This window comes from Crocuta crocuta, unplaced genomic scaffold, assembly GCF_008692635.1.
Source record: "Crocuta crocuta isolate KB4526 unplaced genomic scaffold, BGI_CrCroc_1.0 scaffold2, whole genome shotgun sequence".
NCBI classification, from domain to species: domain Eukaryota; kingdom Metazoa; phylum Chordata; class Mammalia; order Carnivora; family Hyaenidae; genus Crocuta; species Crocuta crocuta.
In genome coordinates, this window is record NW_027528640.1 from 6,633,228 (window position 1) to 6,653,864 (window position 20,637).

At 35.4% G+C, this 20,637-nt stretch overlaps 1 protein-coding gene across 1 annotated transcript in view; it reads left to right on the forward strand.

Annotated features, from left to right (window-relative positions):
- Positions 1 to 20,637, forward strand: part of PTEN (phosphatase and tensin homolog) — an 89,147-nt gene that overhangs the window by 43,078 nt on the left and 25,432 nt on the right. The window contains exons 3-5 of the mRNA XM_077755230.1: positions 12,445 to 12,489; positions 18,255 to 18,298; positions 19,895 to 20,133. Of these exons, the coding sequence (XP_077611356.1) occupies positions 12,445 to 12,489; positions 18,255 to 18,298; positions 19,895 to 20,133 (328 nt within the window). The remainder of the gene's footprint in view (positions 1 to 12,444; positions 12,490 to 18,254; positions 18,299 to 19,894; positions 20,134 to 20,637) is intronic.

The window sequence follows — 20,637 nt, forward strand, 5'->3', positions numbered from 1 at the left end:
TAAATTAAAAAGGGAATGAGTCTGAGAGAAATACTCACAGTGCATATATTTGACAAAGGACTTGAATTCAACACAATATAAAGATGATTTTACAAATTTGCAAGAGGACAATCCCGTAAAGGAAAGGGCATAAGATTTGAACATAAACTTTACAAAAGAAGATGTGTAAGTGATAAGCATATTAAAATATGTTCAAAATCAGTCATCAGAGAAATGAGAATTAAGAGATAGTGAGGCGTGGTTTCGTATTTACTGGGATTGCTAAAACTTAAAGGGCTAATGGGTTGGTAAGGATGTATGTAGATCAACTGAAACTCTCAATCATGTTGCTAAAAATGCAGAGTGATAGAACTTCTTTGAAGAAATACTTGTCAGGTTTTTTTCCTATTTAATTTAAATTTTAATTAATATACAGTGCAATATTGATTTCAGGAGTAGAATTCAGTGATTCATCACTCACAACACCCAGTGCTCATCACAGGTGTCCTCCCTAGTGCTCATCACTCATCTAGCCCATTTCCCATCCCCTTCCCTGCATCAGCCCTCAGTTCTTTATCATTAAGAGTCTCTTGTCGTTTATTTGCCTTTCTCCTCTCTGCCCCCCCCAACCCCATATGTTCATTTGTTTTGTTTTTTAAACTCCACGTATGAGTGAAATCATATGATAATTTGTCTTTCTCTGATCTTTTTTGCTTAGTGTAATACATTCTGGCTCCATCCATGTTGTTGCAAATGGCAAGATTTCATTGTTTTTGATGGTTGAGTAATATAGTGTTCTCTATCTATCTTTTTTTTTGTCCATTCATCAGCTGATGGACATTTGGGCTCTCTCCGTAGTTAGGCTATTGTTAATGCTGCTATAAACATTGGGGTGCATGCACCCCATCAAATCTGTATTTTTGTGTCCTTTGGGTAAATACCTAATAGTGCAATTGCTGGATTGTAAGGTAGTTCTATTTTTAATTTTCTGAGGAACCTCCATACTGTTCTCCAGAGTGGCTGCACCAGTTTGCATTCCCACCAGCAGTGCAAAAAGGTTTCCCCTTTCTCCACATCCTCACCAACACCTGTTGATTCTTGTGCTGTTGTTTTTAGCTGTTCTGACAGGAGTGAGGTGGTGTCTCATTGTTTTGATGTGTATTTCCCTAATGATGAGTAACGTTGAGCATTTTTTCATGTGTTTGTTAGCTACCTGGATGTCTTCCTTGGAAAAGGGTCTATTCATGTCTTCTGCCTGTTTCTTAACGGGGTTGTTTGTTTTTTGGGTGTTGAATTTGTTAAGTTCTTTTAAATTTTGGATACTAACTCTTTATATATATTATTTTTAATAGCCTTCTGAATTTTCTCAGTGGTTATAGTTCACTTCCCCCACTGTTTCTTTTCCCTCTAGTTTTATTCCTCTTTTGAGAGAGTAGATTTTCTTTAGTACTTGGGAATATGGTCTTTGAGCAGACCTTAACATAAAGCTCTTAGTTTTGCTTTAAAAGTTTAACTTGAGGTAACATAGGAGAAGGCAGTACTGTACAGGCAAGTGTTAAGAGTGCATTTTCAACAAGATACTTTACTGGTATTGGATGTATAACTGATTTTAGGTTTGACAACATGAAGATAAGTAGGAGAAAATAGTTAAGGACTAGAATGTTGGAACTTGCCTGTGTTAATGGGATTACGGCAAAGACTTATGACTTATGTGTTGAAAAGAAAAAACAACAACCCAATTTTTTATTTTTGTAGTAGCAGTGGCAGCTATGGATAAGTAGAGTTTTAAGAGCAAGTTTTAGTTTAACATGAATACAGCAGAAGTAAACATGATCCCAAATAGGTAGCTACAGAAAAATATAGCAAATAAGTAATTATTTTGCTGTTTTCAGATACACATTTTTCTTTTTTTAAATCTATTTTTGGATTAGTAGGGTCTGTCCAATGTTCTTAGGCTCTTTTCTGAGGATACCTTAAAAGAGATTTTCTTTGCAGGTTTCTGTCAAAGTGCTAGGAGCATTTGTTATGATTGTGGTTGTCAGTACTACACTGTATCTACAGTAGTGCTTGTCACATAGGAGGTACTCAATAAATATTTGTAAGATGAATTTTTACCAATTCCTCAAGTATTTGAAAATGAAATAATGCTCTAATAATATAAACTTTAGTATCAATATGTAGTGGTACCACACAGAGATACACCAATTCACCTTTAAGAAACAGAGTAACTCTCAGGCTTTACTTTTCAAGTAAGACTTGAATTTAATTAGCTAGAATATATTTAGTCTACATAAAGCCTGTCAATGGATCAGTTAGCTGTTGAAACATGGAAAAAACATGGCCAAGGGAAAGGAAACCTTAGCCAATGAACTTCAGATATTTGGGCAAGACCATTCCTGTTGTGGAGATGGAACCATCAGAATGTCTTTGTTAGAAACTGATTTAACTAGCTTCTTTTGTTTGATTCCATGTTTATTCAGCAGCATTATAATTTCACTTTTCAGTGGGTCTGCTTATGGCAAGATCTTGAACTGGCCATAAATATGTGAATAATTTAGTTTCTGTGGCAATTGGATATATCAAGGAAATTAATATGTTGCCATTATGGTCATTATGATATTTATATATCAGTCATATGATATGAACTTGAATTTGTCCCTGAAAATAAAAGCACCACTCAATATACTGACAGGATCAGGGTTCACCCAGAAAGGTAGAGGAGCAGACCCTGGACCATCACAGTAACTTCACCAAAGTAAGAACAGAATTTCTGAGACCTAGAAAGAAAGCTTATCTGCAACCCAAATTCTTTCCCCCCTCTACTGAAATGAGTTTAGTAGCATGGTCAAGTGTATGGAGCAGCTAGATAGAGTTTGGCATTTGATTTATGTGATCTTGCTTCTTTGCAGTTGAACATTTTGTATTCATTAGCCTGTAGAGTGTTCCAGTTTGTATAGCAAGTATATGTAAACATCTATGTACTATATTTCATAGAGAAGTATTGTAAGGTCAAATTTGAAGTTGCTTTATAATCATTGACTTTTTAAATTGGAGTATTTAGTCCATTTATATGTAGTATAATTATTGAAATGTTTTGTTTACAACTATCATTTTTCTATTTGTGTTTAGTTGTCTAATATTCATTTATTCATTCATTTCTTCATAACTTCTTCTCTCTCATTCCTCTTTTCCTGTCCTGGAGTTAATAGAATAGCTTTAGATATTTAATTTAAATTCTATTGACTTTAGCTGTACCTAAATATATATGCTCATACATATTTTAGAGATTGCACACCAAGGATTACAAAATGCATTCTTAGCTTACTATAGTCATTTTAGAGTTAATATTGTAAGCATTAAAATGTTAAGAACCTTGCAAAAGAAAAATTCTATATCCATCCATTTCTTTTATGTGATTGTTGTCATACATTTTATATCTCCATATGTAATAAATACCAGAATACAGTGTTACTTTATTTGCTTTAAACAGTTGTCTTTCAAAGAAAGGTAAGAAAAAGATGCTTTTTAAAATAAATATAAATATCTTCTATATTTACTCCCATTAGTTCCCTTCAGCCTAAGGGCAACAAATTTTTCTCTCATATTTGTTGATTATTTTTGAGGGGCATTTTGCTGGATACAGAATTTGTTGCTGAGTTTGTTTTTGTTTCTGTTTTTGTTTTCTTTCAGCACCTTAAAGATGTCATTTCAAGAGCTTTGATGAGAAGTCAGCTATTATTGATAGTCCTGTTTCTTTCCTTTTTTCCTTGGCTTTCAGTGGTTTTGACTAATATGCATAGTGATTCTTTTTATATTTCTCTTATTTGAGGGCTAGTGAGCTTCTACAGTCTGTTGAATCTGCAGTTGATGTTTTATACCATCGTTGGGAAATTTCCAGCTGGAATGTCTGTAAAAAATGTTCTTCTGCTCCATTCTCTTTTACCTGTTCTGAGACTCCATATACATATATGTGAGATTACTTTGTATTGTTCCATGGGTCACTGAACTGATTTTCTTTTTTTCATTCTTCAGATTAGATAATTACTACTAATCTGTTGTCAAATTCATTGTCTTTGTGTTCCAGTTAACGCTAATGCATAACAAACCACCTCTAAACATAAATATGACATAGAACATTACTTATCTTCTACTCCCGCATTCAGGGAGTCAGGAGTTCGGATGAGGCGTGGTGGAGATGGCTTGTCTCTGTTCCACAGTATCTGCGGCTTTAGCTGCTAAGACTCCATGACGGGAAACGAGTTGACAAATTGGGGGCCAAATTATTGGCAGGTGTTTTCACTCAGTGTCTGGTAAATGCTGGCTATTAGCTGGGTCTTTAGCTGGGCTGTTGGCCAGCACCTCTTTACTTGACCTTTCTGAGTGGTCTCTCCATGTAGGTTAGTTTGTGCTTCATCATAGTATGTTTGTCAGCTTGGTGTCCAGAGTGAAGATCCAGAGTCCAAGGTGGAAGTGCATGACGTGTTTATGATCTGGTCTTAGAAATCACTTACTGTCACTTTTGCTACACTCTCTGGGTTCCAGCAATCACAAAGGTGTGCCCAAGTTCTAGGGGGAGGAACCATAGACTTCACCAGTTGATGGGAGAAGTTTTAAAGTTACGTTAATAAGAGTGTGTGGAATGGAGATACAGTCATTCTTGGAAAATGCAGTCTGCCATGTCTTCTGCAGTCTCTAGTCTTCTGTTAGGAGCAGAGAGTAGATAGTTCTTTCCAGATACTGTATTTTTGAGACCCAGAATTTCTGTCTTTTATAGTTTCTGTATCTTTGCTGAGAGTTTTCATCCTTTTACTTATTGTAATAATTTTCCCTTACATTTTTGTATGTCTTTTAATGGCTGCTTTGTAGGACATACCTACTAATTCCAACATCTGATTCATCTTAGAGTTGGTTTCTATTGACTGCTTTTTTTTCTTGGTCATGTGTCATGGTTTTCTGCTTTGCATGTCTAATAAATTTTAATTGTATGTTGAATGTTGTGAATGATATGTTGTAGGGAGTTTGGATTGTTACTTTCTTTATGGGTGTTGAGTTTCATTTTGGCAGGCATTTAAATTAACAGTTAATCTTCTGGTATTGTCAGGCTTGCTTTTTCTTTTTTAAGGCAGGCTTATTTCAATTTTGTCTTTCGTCTTAGGGCATGGTTTTTACTTCGAAGGTGTGGCCTTTCTGGGATCTCAGCTGAGTACCTGGGGTACTTACATGAAGTCTCTCCATTCTGGCTGGGCCAGAACTCCTCCTGGTACCATGCTGCCTCTGGGGTCGTCTCCATTCCAGACCCTGCACATGTGCATTTCTGTACGGACTTCTGAGACTCTCCTATTCATCTCCTTTTCTCTGCTATTCTGTTCCACAAACATTAGCTGCCTTAGCACCCTCGAACTTAATCAGATATCTGCCTTTTACATCAGTGAGATCTTTGTTAATTTGTTCTTTCTTTCTGCTTCGTCAGAAGAGAGGCTCCCAGCTGAAACATGGAGGTTGTGGGAGTTCTCTCGTGTTTTTCTGGAAGGCTCGTAAACTTGTGCTGCTTTCTGTTTAGTGCCTCAAATAATCACCTCATCCATTTTGCCCAGTTTCACATTTGCATTTAATGAGAGGATGATTCCTGTACCACATACTCTGTAATGGTCAAAAATATACAAATTCAGGGTGCCTGGGTGGCTCAGTTGGTTAAACGTCTGACTTTGGCTCAGATCATGATCTCGCAGTTCGTGGGTTCGAGCCCTGCGTCGGGCACTGTAGTGACAGCCACCTCAGAGTCTGGAGCCTGTTTCAAATTCTGTATCTCCCTTTCTATCTCTGATCCTCCCCTGCTCACACTGTCTCTCTCTTTCTCTCTCTCTCAGAAATAAATAAAACATTAATAAAAGTTTATATTAAAAAAGTGTACACATTCTACTTTAAGAAAATTTTTCATAGATTATTGAATACCAATATGAAAAGATTGTTAGAATGAAGTTATTTAAGGCCTATAATTTGGTTACAGTAACCTTGCTATTATAAAATAATTTATAATGTTTGAATTTTGCTTTTTATTGAACTTTACCCAAAAATTTGTATTGACTTTCTCTAGAAATGGCATATACAGGAAAAATGTTTATATTATTCTTTCTTCCCAACTACTGATTAAACATTGCTAATCAGTAATGATATTTTCCAGTTTTCAACCTGGATGTTGTTTTAACAGTCTTAATATTGCACCCCAGCAGGCCACCAGTTTGATGCCCATTTGCCATTTCTAGCATATTTCCATTTTACTTGTTCAATCAGTAGTATTTTGTGGGTTAATTTTATGAAAGGTTACCCCAATGGATAGTTTTCTTTTCCAGAACTGAAGTGATTTTTTTTTTAAAGCATGCTAAAAGGAATCATTGAGGCTATTTAGTAAGACTTCAGTACTTACTGTATGGAATGTAGGAAAATATAAGATTGGGAAGCAGAAATTCTCAGCCCTGTGCCTCTAATAAATAATCCATGAAATTTAAAAGAGAATCAAAAACTGGGTTTGAATATACCTTATAGACATCTAGCTAAAGTAACACGAGAAGTGTCTTGATGAAATTAAAGATTGAGCTTTCAATGGCTATGACTCTAGGAGGGATTTAAGGAGCATTTACTAGCATTTTAACAAATTGTGTTTTGTTAGTTAATTGTTGTTTCTCACTGGGATCAGATTTGTGATTTTGGGATAGTGTGTGCTGATAATTTCTTTTAAATATCCTGAATATGAATGAAGATAGAATTAAGAAAAACCTCATGAGTCCTTCTAAACAGGAATTGCATGAATCTCATTAAAACTATCACATTAAAAAAAGCCTAATTTCTATTTTTTCTAATTCAAAAATATGAAAATACTAATTTTATGTAAACTAACATATTGTTCAAAAGCAGTTGGATTTCTAAGCTCATCCAACTCACTTTTTGTAAGTAAAATAGTGCGATATAACTGTCAATTCTGTACTTTTTGGGAAAATACGGTAGGACAGGAATTTTTTTTTTCTTTTGACAGTAGTATATACTTATGTTTTAACAACATAGTGGCAGAAGTGTTGAAAGTGAATAATGAAAGCCCCTGTCTGCCCCTGCGAACTTTTGCTAACCATTATGACCAATTGGGTAGGTGCCCTTTCCATCCTTTAGGCACCATTAATGTGCATGCAGGGCCGTCACGAGTGAACCCTGCTCCCAGGATTTGGGCAATAGGATATGTATATCCTTGTTAATATAGTGTTGCTTTATGTACTAGGATTCAAAACTTAAAATGACCAAACCCAGAATGAACTAAAAATGAATTGTTAATCCTCCAGAATATCTTTATCTCTGCTCACATTTACATTGTAGGCTTTCTGTGAGAAAACTGTAATTTTCACATCATTTTCTGCTTTTTCATTTTCTCTCAAAAGAAACCCTTGGAAAGAAAGATAAGGGAGATAGTGATGAGTTGTTGTTTTCTAAATTTTATAATCATTGCCCTTCAAATAATTTGTTTTTCTCTTGGTTATCCCAGTTATCCTTAGCATTTATCTAAATTTTTAAATTTCCAACCAAATTAAAATGCAAACTGAGAAAAAGCTAAAAGCTTCCAGAAGAAAGCATAGAGAATATCTTTGTGAACGCTAGGGGTAGAGAAAGATCCCTGAGAGAGGACACAAAGTTCTTTTTTTTTTTTTTTTTTTAATAGTTTATTGTCAAATTAGTTTCCACATAACACNTCTTGATGAGGGAGAGGACACAAAGTTCTAAACAAAAGAAAAATTTGATATATTGGATTTTATCAGAATTTAAAATGGTTGATTGTCAAAACACATTACAGAAATGAAAAGGCAAGTCATAGACAAGGAGCAAATATTTATGCCAATATATATATCTGATAAAAGACTTTTTACCCAGAATATATAAAGGGTTCCTCCAAGTCAGTAATTAAAAGGTAGTTAATCAAGGGGTGCCTGGGTGGCTCGGTTGGTTAAGCGTCCTACTTTGGCTCAGGTCATGATCTCGTGATTCATAGGTTTGAGCCCCATGTCAGGCTCTGTGCTCACAGCTCAGAGCCTGGATCCTGCATCAGATTCTGTGTCCCCTTCTCTCTCTGCCTCTCCCCTGCTCATGCTGTCTCTCTTGGTCTCTCAAAAAATAAAATGTTAAAAATTAAAAAAAAAAAAAAAAGTAGTTAATCCAACTGGGGTGGGGGGAGAATGAGCCAGTGATTTGAACAGCCATTTCAAAGAACAAGATATAAAAAAAGGCTAATAAATGAATGAAAACATGCTTAACGTCACTAGTCCTCAGGGGAAGGAAATTAACAACCATAGTAAGATACCATTTTATATACATTAGAAAGACCGTGATTAAAACTGACACCACCAAATGTTGGTGAAACTTTGGAGCAACTGAAACTCTTTTAAAATGCAGGTAGGATCGTAAAGGTATGACTGTTTTGAAAACCCATTTATTTAGTAGTTTTTTGTAAAGTTAAACATATACCTACCTTGTCTACCTTATGACCCAGAAGCTCTACTTTTAATTATTAATTATTTACTCGAACGTAAAACCATGTGTCCCCAAAATTCTTGCACAAGAATGTTTATGTACTTTATCCCCAAACTGTAAACGTCCTAAATATCTATCAAAGGAGAAGGAATAAAATGGTGGTATAGTGACACAATGGAATCATACTCAGAATGAAAGGAATGAGCTGTTGATACATGTAACATGGATCAATCTGTAAAACATTAGATTAAATGAAAGAAGCCAGTTGCAAAAGACTCCGTATCATATGATTACATTTATATGATGTTCAAGAACGAGGACAAATTAATCTGTGGTAATATTAGTCACCTGGGATCTTGGTGGGGTTTGACCGTACATGGGCATGAGGGAATTTTTTAGGGTGGTGGAAATATTCTGTATCTTGATTGAGATGGTTGTTATAAAACTCAGAATTGTACACTTAAGATCGTTTGTTTCACTGTATGTAAATGTTATCTCAGTTTAAAGAAAAATTAAAAAGTACAAATTGAGAAAGGTACAGGCATGGAGAAGGTAGGTTGGTACAAGAGAAAAGAGTGAAAGACAAGAGTCATACCACTTTTTTCTGTAATATAGTTCAGTAGAAGTTGTTGTGGAATCAGTGCTTCCTTGATTAGTTCAAGAAGTAGGTTAAAATGATGTATCATAAAAAGTGACACATACCTTAAATATTTAAAGAGCACATGAAATATTAGAATCAAATATTGTTCTACAGGGTTTATTAACAACCACCACCAGAACCAAAAAGTAGTTGTTTTCCTTTGCTTCCTTCTCCTTGTGGACCCCTTCTTAGAGTGATTTTAAATTAGGATTACAAATGTAATTTTGTTTTGCAGTAGAAAATAAAGATTAGAGATAGAGAACAGCTGTAGAGAAAATCAGTAATCATCTTTTTCTTCTCCTTCATTAGTAGAATACTTGCTTGTTTGCTCTGTACATGTTTTCCCAGAATGCCCATGGTAATTTCAGCTCCCCCTGTGGCTAAATATGATAATGTGACAACTTAAGACCTGTTGTTTTAAAGCAGAAGTGATGATTTCTTAAAGGAGGGACCTGTCCCTCTTTCCCTTCTCTAGTCTTTTACTAGTACAAATATGGCACACTATCTTGGACCTTTGGCTGCCTGTCATATTGGCTGAGCAAATGATGGAACAGTCTACCCAACCAGTTGTAGACTACTAATCCTGGAATTTATGTGAGAGAATAGTGTTTTTAATATATTCAGTAGCATATTTGTTTATGAGCTCCACCTCCTCCCACCCTGCCTTTTTTCTGTTTCTCACAGCTAACCCTTATTTTGACTGATTCAGTTACTCTATTATTACTTTGATGGCTGGAGCCATAGTTCATAAATAATTTTATCCTTGGGAAATAAGCACGGTTTCAAGTACATAATACATGTTCTCTCCATACACTTAAGTAAATAAAAGGTAACATTGATAGGAATGGGAATCAAGGGCTGAAAACACGAAAGCATACCATTCAAAAAAAATCCTAGTGACCAGAGCCCTTGATGAAACACTGGTCATGCAAGGAAAGAGCCTGGTCTAGAAACTGCTGAGTGGCTTATAGAATGAGGGCCTGACTCTGCAGAAATAAGAGGAACCCATCTTGTCATTCTAAATTCATGAGAAAGGGGCGCCTGGGTGGCTCACTTGGTTAAGTGTCCGACTTCAGCTCAGGTCATGATCTCACGGTTTGTGGGTTCGAGTCCCGCATCGGGCTCTGTGCTGACAGCTAGCTCAGAGCCTGGAGCCTGCTTCAGATTCTGTGTCTCCCTCTCTCTCTCTGACCCTCCCCTGCTCATGCTGTCTCTCTCTCTCTCAAAAATAAATAAAATATTTTTTAAAAAATAAATTAATGAGAAAATGTTTTGTTGGTATAGGAATATCCATAAAGAGCCATTATTATATTTTGATTATAATCAGAAAATAAAAACCAAGTATTTGATATATTACATTAACACAATAAGCAAAATCTATTTATAGTATAATGACTGTTAATTTTTAAGTGTTGATTGTAAATAATAATATTTTGACATTTGCAGCAACTGTAGTATGACATAAAATATATCATTTCAGTAAGTGACAAAGTTACAGGTACTACTTGTATTACTGAGTGATGTGATTTTTCACATCCAAGTTTATGAACTCTTTCCCCCTCTACCCTAACCACACACATACCTTCACTCCTTCTTCTAGTTAAGTTGTAATTTTGGTTATATCAATTCTGGTTTCTTATGTGATTATGACTAGATAAATGCCATTTACAGTTAAGCAGTATAACTTTTTTTCTGGAACATTTTGTTTTCCCTGGAGTTCTAATTCTCTCTCTCTCTTATTTGGTTTCTATGTTCTTAACTTTAATTTATCCCTAAACTTATAAATATCTCAGCATGTTCAAGTACATTTGGCATTATGTCAATTTCATCTTCCTCACGAGCCTTCTGATTTACCCTAATTTGGGTTAGTTGTTAACTAGACTTCCTTCACCAACATTCTGGGAATTGTCTTTTCCCTTCTCATCAGTTAGATTCTTTAGTTCCTGGAATTGTCATCATTCATGGTTTCCCACTCTTCTTTTGGTGGAACACATCTTCTAGTGACTTCCTAAGAGAGACTATGTGGGCAGCAAAATTACTTGAGACCTCTCTTATTTAAAAATATCTTTATTCTGTATTCACACTTGATTTATAGTCTCTTTTGGTATGGAATTCTAGGCTGGGAATAATTTTCCCTCCGAGTCAGAAGGTTTTCCCCAATTGTTTTCTAGCTGCTAGTGTTGCCATTGAGAAGGGTGATGTAATTCTGATTCCAGATTATTTTTATGCAACTGGTTTCCTCTTGGACAGCTTCTAGGGTACTAGGTTCCTCTTGTCAGTATTCAGAAATTTCACCAAGCTGTATATGTCTTTATTTGGGTCTATTTTCATCATTTTTGCTGAATACTCATTGTATCCTTTCATTTTGGAAACTTCTTCGGTTTGGGGTATTTTTCTTGAATTATATCTTGCATTTCTTCTCCTTGTGTCTTCTTTTCTCTGGAACTCCTGTTGATAAGTTGAAACTCCTGGACTTTAAATCTTAAAATTTTCTCTTTTGTTTTCCGTTTGTCTTATCCTGATTCTTCCTCAGTCTTATACTTTTCTAACTCCTCTGTTAGTAAACAAATTTATATGCATAAAGTATTTAAATGTGATAAATGTGGTAAGTGCTTTTGTTGGCAGTAATTGTTCGGTTATTAACTGTTTGGAGAGAGAGGTCTTTGGTCTTGATTCTTTGACTTACTAGCAGTATATCCTTGGGCAAGTTTTATAATTTCTTTGATACCTGCTTTCCTCATTTGTGAACTGTGAATGAGCTCTCTCTCTCAGATGTTTGTGAGCATCAACTGAGGATATATATGTGAACATACTTAAAAAACGTATAGACTTATAGTTAGTATTTGTATCTTTCAAATATCAGAAGTTTTTAGTTTGAAAAAATGATGGCTGAATTTTCAGAGTTGTTTTTAAGGTTGCTTGATTGCACGTGACTGTTTCTCACATCTGCATGAGCTAGGTGAACTTGAGCTAAGTGTTAATGCCGCCTTTTAAATAACATATTTCTTAATGCTCAACCTCCTAATCCTAGACTGAAGAGAGAAGGTTATGACAGTATTTATTCTGTGACAAGCTCTGGCGTTACTTCAGATTGTATAAACCTGTGTAATGTAATAATTATTTAAGAATGACTTGATTACTAGTTTAAAATCCATGAAAGGAATATTTATTGGAATTTATTTATTCTTCTTAAATGGTGTTTGAGATTAGGAAAAATGGAATCTTTCCTTTAGGTATTCTCAATAGAATAAATGTAATTTCAAATGTTAGCTTATTTTTGTTAATGGTGGCTTTTTGTTTGTTTGTTTTGTTTTAAGGTTTTTGGATTCAAAGCATAAAAACCATTACAAGATATACAATCTGTAAGTATGTTTTTTATTTGTATGCTTGCAAATATCTAAAATAACTATTAAGTGAAAGTTATTTCATCATTAGAATCAGGTAGAGGTAAAGGTATATTTTAACAGAATTGTATTTCTAAAAGAATTAGTCCAAGAAGTCTGAGTAACAGCATTGTTAGGTCACTGAAAGTGTAGTGACGAGGTCAAAACAATGTTGGCACACATTCCCGTTACTTGATCTGCTTTAAATGACTTGGAATCCAGCCCATCTTTGAGCCAATAGCCATGTGGTAACTTGAAGCGTAATTTACAGCGGAGCTTTTCTGTTAAAGCATTAATAACATTTTCCGTAGAGGGATGCTTCAGAGTGGGTGTAATTTTGTTTATTCTGTGTCTTTAAGGTCATTTGATTAAAACAGCTGTTGGGATAATCTCTAGCTCTAGGTACCATAAATAAGTCACCTACAACTTTTGAATGGGGTGCTTTTTCTTGTCTGGGGCAAGGACATAAGGATTGCCCACGTGGTACAGCTAGCTCATCTTATCTTTAACCTTCTGTTTTTCTTTTTGCTTTCGTGAGTAGGGATGTAAAAAGGAAAAAAAGAACAAACGAAAAATGGGAAGAAAATATTTTATCGCTTTTGCTCTTGAAGACTATTATTCCTTCCCAAAATATTGACCATTTCCTACCTTTTAAAATATGGCATATAAAATGTTATTTTCCTACCTCATTTTTATTTTTCCTATGTGATGTTTGTAAATTATGCAACAGGAAAATTTTTAATCTGAGGTTACGTTTACTAATTCACTGCCACAATTTTTGTAGAATTTGTTAATCAAATGTAAGAGCCAGATTCTTTTCTACCTTCAGTGGACACAGTGAACATTTAAATCTTCCCAAAAAGGATGAAAGGTTCTCTGTGCCTTGTTGACTTGTGAGATGTTGCATTTCTATCTTGAGTGATCTTTCTGTTCTGAAAAGACCTCAGAAGACCTAAGAGTAAAATAGACACCATTATTGTTTCTCTTTGTAACTTTTCACTAATTTCCTCAGATTCACAAAGAAGCAAACGTTTATGCAGTGCTTACCACATGTTAGGCATTATAAAACTGAGTGATGGTACAGAGGTGAATAAGGGTTTTAGTCTCTGGTAGTTTGTAGACTAATGTGGTAGGTGGACAAACTGTGATAGAAGAGATGACTGTTGTATAGAAGAGAGCTGTGTGGGGAACAGTGGAAGTAGGAATTGTACTCTGCACGAAAAGTTTTCATAAAGAAAGGCATTTTGGGCTGGGGTGAAAGAATCCATGGGGCCTGTCCTGCAGGCCTCGGGCTAAGGAAACGGCATTGTGGGCAGAGAGAGCACATAAGATTCTTTTGGCGTAATAGTGTTTAGAATGTGGCGGATGATCCATATACCGTCAGATCATGTAGGGGTGTGTGTATGTGTGTGTGGCGGTGTGGTGGTGAGCGACGACAAGGTGAAAGACAGTAAAGGTGCTGTAGAGATTGAAGTTTCGGCGGGCTTCAGCTTACAGATGATCTGTGCATATGTTTTTCTCTTGCACTGATTAACCTCCTATAACAAGCCTTGTTGCAGATGCCATGGTGTCTCCATGGAGGAAAATAAAAACCACAAAGCTTTTTGTATTTTTTGAATAACTAGATTCAGAAGCTAAGTTTAAAAGAAAAAAGCACAGGACAAGCACTGTCAAAAGCTTCAGCCACTTCAAGTTTAGATTCTCAAGATTAGGTATTTAGAGTTTCAGATGGAAGGGAGAAAGATACCAAAGACACATTCTGCCTTTTTCAAAAATGTATTCGGGTTTAACATATCCAAAGAAAGGGAAGGAAATTCTTTTCATTCCTGTATGCAGTGGCTTCCTGCTTCCAGAATTTAGGACCTAGGCTTATACTGTCAGTACTGTGGATCACTTAGCATTATTTTGGTTAAAGGTGGCTTTAGGGAGCTAGTGTGGGAACCTGGCTGCCTGTTTGTTTTTGTATTTCTAAGCATTGGGCCCCACAGCTAATGAACTGTCTTGTTCTTAGTTGAGAGTAGCTTTTGGTATATGTATTTCAATTCCCCTGCCCCACTCCATGTAATGGAGTCATAAACTTTCAGAACTGGAAAGTGCCTGAAAGAGATCATTTAGTCCAACCTTCTCATTTCACAGATGGGAAATCTGAGGCCTAGAGAAGTTAAGTGAGTTGAACAAGGTCACACAGGTACATATGGTATATAGACCATCCACTGTTTATGCCAGTATTTTCCTTTCTGGTTTGTTGTTGTTGCTTTTATCATTTGTTTGTTGTGACCTCCCCAAATTTTACTTACTTCTGAAGTTTCTAGAACTACCAGGTTGTAGCATGTTTTGATTTCTGATGTCGCTTTTCATTCTTCACCTTTCTACTCGTTTGTATTTCTGACTCTGGGTAAATGAGTCTGGCAAGCAGCAGATGTTTCTGTTTTCTTTCTTTTATTTTGGGGATGTTAATGACATGCCATGTATGTCTTTGCAAACATATGTAAGTGGAAAGGTCTTAAGATATTTACTCTAGACATACATGTATTAATGGCATATTAAACTTTTTATGGCAGTTATGGCATGTGAGTACAGAACCGTTCATAATGTGGACTTTTTAAATGATTCTACCTGTTTATATCTGTATATTATCAAGCATTCAGTAAGTTATTGTAAGAAAGGACAAAATTTGCTTCATATCATTAATCAAATTTGGGTACAATGATACTTAGTAAATTAGTTTTGTGTAGGTGTGTATATTTCGTTTTTGTGTGTGCCTCTATTATAGCGGGCATGCGGGTGGGTGTAGGAGGTGGAGGGGGCAGATAGGGAATGAAGGCATAATATAGTTCTTGCCTTTGAGGATCTTAAACCTTCCCTGGATACTAATTTTTAAAAGGGTGCTGTATTTCATTGTGTATTCTGTTTGACATACAGCTCTCCATCATTTTGTGGTAAATCTTTACTGTTAATTATCTGTTAAGTTTTCTTTCGTAAAATAGGGATAGCTTTGTTGAAGAGAGTTGCAGAAGAGACTTGCATGCCTAACTCATTCTTCCAGTCTCCCTTCTCCGGAAGTTTTTCCTAGTAACTTTCTCTCTCTCTTCACTTTCTGTCTACTGCCTCATTAAAAACTAGGATTCTTCATCTCTCTTGTCTCATAGAAGTCAACATAAAGTGAAGATTTTTAAAAATGTTATCTTTTAATTTTAATTATAGGAAAGTATAAATGGTCAGATTTACCTACTACTTGTCTTAGTCAAATCCCATTTTCCATTTATGTATCTTCAGTTTGGGTTTGTTGAGAGATTTGTCTTATCAACTAACATACGACACAAAGTTAACTATGAGGAGCTTCGTGTGTTTGCGTGTGCGCATGTGTGCACACAGTTATCGGACAAGGTTTTAATTAAGAAGGGAGTTGTCATTCTTACCCTAGCAGCCCCTCCTCTAGGTCACTTTCGTCACTGTAGGTCCCAGTATATGTTCTCACATCCTCCTCGTCCATACCTGCAGAGAGTTTCATAACTTTTCCGTGTTTTCATGATCACTCTTTGTTGGTTCTATCCTTTGTGCCAAATATCACTTTTATAGGAAGACTGACTTTGAGTAAAATTTGTTACTGCTTTTGTTTTTAAAACTGTTGTCTATTTTTTTTTAATCGTAAGTGGGAATATGGCACAGTGCTGGAAGGAGTTTGACTTTTGTAATCAGAGGTATTGTGCTTTAAGTCCTGGGTCTTCGATTTGCACATTGTGGTTTGGGGGAAGTTTTTCAGTGCTCTTCTAAATCTTTGCTTTCTCGTATATAAATTGGAGATTATATGGTTGTGACTATGAGTTTAAAAACATGGAAACTCCTTTGGAAGGTGTGCACATCTGATGGACGTGTAGTAGCTCATTATTTCTACTTCTTCCTCTTAACAGTAATACTTGAGAATCTGTTTGGGAAGGTAGCCTTTAAGCAGTGTTTGTTGAACCAAACATTTGAGCTCCTGAAAAAGCATGGGGATTTTAGAGAACTAAAGTTGAATGAAACTCAAAATGTTTATTTTTTTTGTTGTGCTGCCGTGAGACCAGCTGCTTAGAATTGTCTCTTAGGCTGTACCTGTCCCCTCACCGAAATCCTGTCTTTGTGTGGTTCCTTATAAAATATTCTGCTATGGATTTTTCACAATTTACCAGACCTCTTCTTTAATCTGTACTAAAAAAAGTACAAAATGTGCCTGTTTTCTTGGTCAGTCTTCCTCCTACCTGTCATGGTTTTTATGAGTGGGTATGAAATTATTTAGTAAGGATACATATATGTGCATAGGTCTTTGCTGAACAAAATGTTTTTGAGCAAAACTCAATATAATAAATTACACAAAAAAAGGAGAAAAGCTTTATTTTAAGCAGTAGTATGAAAGCTGATTTAGTTCAGGTTTGACTAATTAGAAACTACTGGATTCCAATATGTTTATAATTAGTTCACATTAATGTGGATTTGGATTTAAAACTGTTCAGAGGAACTATACACATACATATAGTCTTTCTTAAATGTAAAATACATGTCTGCAATCACTTATTTCAAACTCTTGGGGCCAGGTGTGTTTTGGGATTCGGAATTTTTCCCTTTGCAGAAAGGTATCATGAAAGCAGATACTTTGTATTACATAATGCCCCAGTGGGGTCTGGAGCAGTACATACATGACATGAAGTGTTTGACTCTTCGCTCTGAGAGTATTAATTAAAGAGTACATACAGTATCACTAACTCAGGTCAGGTTCTCCTACAATTGAGTTTGCCATATATATTTAACAGAAAGTGTTAGATGTTTTCCAAATTTTGGGATTTTAGAATTGGAGATTAAGGGATTATAGGTCTTTGTTTTAAAGTGCTAAATTTTTGTTTTAAATGATTTTTTAAAAAATCTGGTTTGGTTATAACTGCTGTTGTAGTTACCACAATACTGCTGACCACAAACTAAAGTATAGGATCCCTTTTGGAGCCTCTTAATGTTTATAAACACAGCCTGTTAATCATAAGTAAGCCAGTGTGTGATGATAAACGTGGCACTATTAAAAAGACACTTTTAGCATGCTCTAAGTAATGGTCAGTCGACATTTTACTATTCTGTATTTATTTTACTTATTATTCCTTCACTACTCTGAGACTTTAATTAAAACATGTAACCTAAGAGATTTTTGAAAAAGATGACCTTTGGGTTCTCTAAGAGAGAAAGGCCTGACTTAAGAAATTTTTAGTTAAGTGTTGTTTTTGAGTAGATTAGCATCATTCACCTTTCTTCCTTTACGTTTTCTTTGCCCTTATAATTTTACTCTTTTAAAAAAATATCTTTTAAAGTAATAATAGTTTAAGAAAAGTATGAATGTTCATTCAACTCTGAGGTAAAGAAATATTGAAACTAGTTAGGTGTTTGTATATACTTGTAAAATCAAAAATAGATTCCATTAGCATGCAAAATGTCCATCCAGGACATTTGAAGGTATAGATGTGGCTGAATTGGCAATGTTGTGTATTAGTGGGATCACAAGTTTTGTAAGCAAGTGTATAAGCTATAATTGCATACATTTAACATTTCTAAGTCTTAGTTCCCTTAATTGTAAAATACTGGGATAATGACAGTACCTACTTCATGGGATTTTTAGGATTTGAAAGAAATAGTTAAAACAAAGTTCAGAAAATGTTTGTTACTGTATTTTTTTCACAAGTGTAAAAAAAAAGTAACTTTAGATCACATTTAAACTTTTCTTTTAGGTGTGCTGAAAGACATTATGATACCGCCAAATTTAACTGCAGAGGTAGGTATTAACTGCAGAGTAATGTATTATGTTATATACCTTAAAACCAATAGACTAAATCTTACTGTCATAGCAGTGATGAATAATCTCAATTATTAAGTGAGATAAATATCTTCAAGATGGTCTTAGAAAATTTGCAAAAACAAATTTAATTTTGCTGTTGTGTTTTGGGAAGCAAGTATCATATAAACCTGCCACTACTAGTAGGAAGACTAATCTCAGAGTAGACTGTAAGAATTAGGAGAAACTCCTAGACTAACAGTAAAGTAAAGAGAGGTTTGTATCTACTGTTGAAGGCATTTGGTGTAAATAGTGAGGGATTATAGGAAGAAAGCAGATCAACTTAATATAACTCCCCTGAACGTGAGCTAAAAGGGGGGAAAGATAGGACAAACATGGATAAGAGGAGCCTGACAGATGAGAGTGGGGAGCTGCTTTAAATGAGTTCTTCTCCAGGTGTAGTGAACCCTGCCTCCGGGTCCACATAAAGCTTCTGTCTGTGGTTGTGGGACCTTTGAACCATGAGAGACCTGGAGAAGCTTGGCAGGTGCTGCCATGATAGAAGGAGAAGGTGGATGCCAGGCTCCATTCTGAAAATCCAGACTAGACTTTCAGACAGCTGGTTTGAGAATTCAGAAGCACTCACTAATGGCTGAGAAGCTAGTATAGAGTCACTAAGAATGTTTCCGTTTTCATGACTTAGGCTACTGCTTACTAGGCAAAACGTGTTTTAGTCAAGGTTTATCTAGCTTTAAATAGATGTTTAACAGATTTTCCTGGATGTTTTTGGGTGCCACTGGGAAGACAAAGATGGAATGATAGTACAGCTAGTCCGATGGCCAGGGGAAATTGTCCTGATGACTCCCTGTGATGGAAGTCGTCGTCTCCCAGAAGAGCTCACCCAACACACAGAAGGATTGATCACATCCTGTTCCACATTATTAATGAATTGATTGACATTAGAAGGCATACTTTCCACATATTTAGATGACACAGAAGATCATTATATCCACTGGATGTCAGTCAGGATTTTTAAGGATCTTAGTAGAATAGAACCGAGGCAGAGACCATTTTCTTTTGTAAATGCCTTTAAAATCACATATAGTATATCTACAACACTAACATTCACAAGACTATCTTTAAATAATACACTTCACATTTTTATTATATGAATTGTGAATTGCAGTCCTTTCCATTATTGATTTGTTGGTCATTGCTACTTTCTTTGGGATATATATTTGTTTTGTCAGAAAACGCATTGAGGCCCATGACAGGAAACCTGTGTGACATTTCACGTCCACCTCTCCCTCTGATACGTTGTGACTTGTGCTTGCTCTCAAGAGCGGTCTCCACTTTGTTGTGTGCGGAAGAAATATTTGGCCTCTCTGTCCAGTGGATAGGTTTAAGAATTAATGAGAGACTGTTTTCTGTTCAAAAATTGGAAAATCATCAGACAATAAATTATTTTTCTCTGGATTTCAGTTTTCCTTCTAAACATCTGTTAAGCTAATATGCAACATTTCTGAAGTTAACCTACTTTTAAGAAACAATTCAGGAAGGACTCTTTTCTCATTCTGAGGTGATCTTTTTACACAGTTGCACAGTATCCTTTTGAAGACCATAACCCACCGCAGCTGGAACTTATCAAACCCTTTTGTGAAGATCTTGACCAATGGCTCAGTGAAGATGACAATCATGTTGCAGCAATTCACTGTAAAGCTGGAAAGGGACGAACTGGTGTAATGATTTGTGCATATTTATTGCATCGGGGCAAATTTTTAAAGGCACAAGAGGCCCTAGATTTCTATGGGGAAGTAAGGACCAGAGACAAAAAGGTAATATGTTATATTAAGTTATATTTGATGTTCTTTCTTTCTTCTTCCTGGAACTGAGAATTTATTGGAAAACAGGTTTTTGAAAAGATGGTTAGTAATCTTTATTTCTTTATTAACATTTAAATCAGTTAGTACCTTAACTGTCTTATGAGCCAATGACCGATTCTTTCCGTTTTTCTGTTGATGCTAGCATTATCATATCATGCTAATAACTGTTTTGGGTGTTTGGTCTCATAAAATCCTTACAAAGCATTTAAAAAAGCAGTACATTGATCAGAAGTATGCTTGATATTTCTGAACGTTGCTTGAGAATAAAATGTCTTTGGATAATACATTAGATGCCATTACCTAGTAAGGTGTGATCTTTACTTTTACAGTACATGAAAAGTATTCTTAAATATGAATGTTCATAAATATAGTAATAATTAAGATTAGTCAGAGGTTCCTCTCTTATTCAGAAGACTAAAGAACTATGTTGAAAATCAGTGACAAACTTAATCTGTG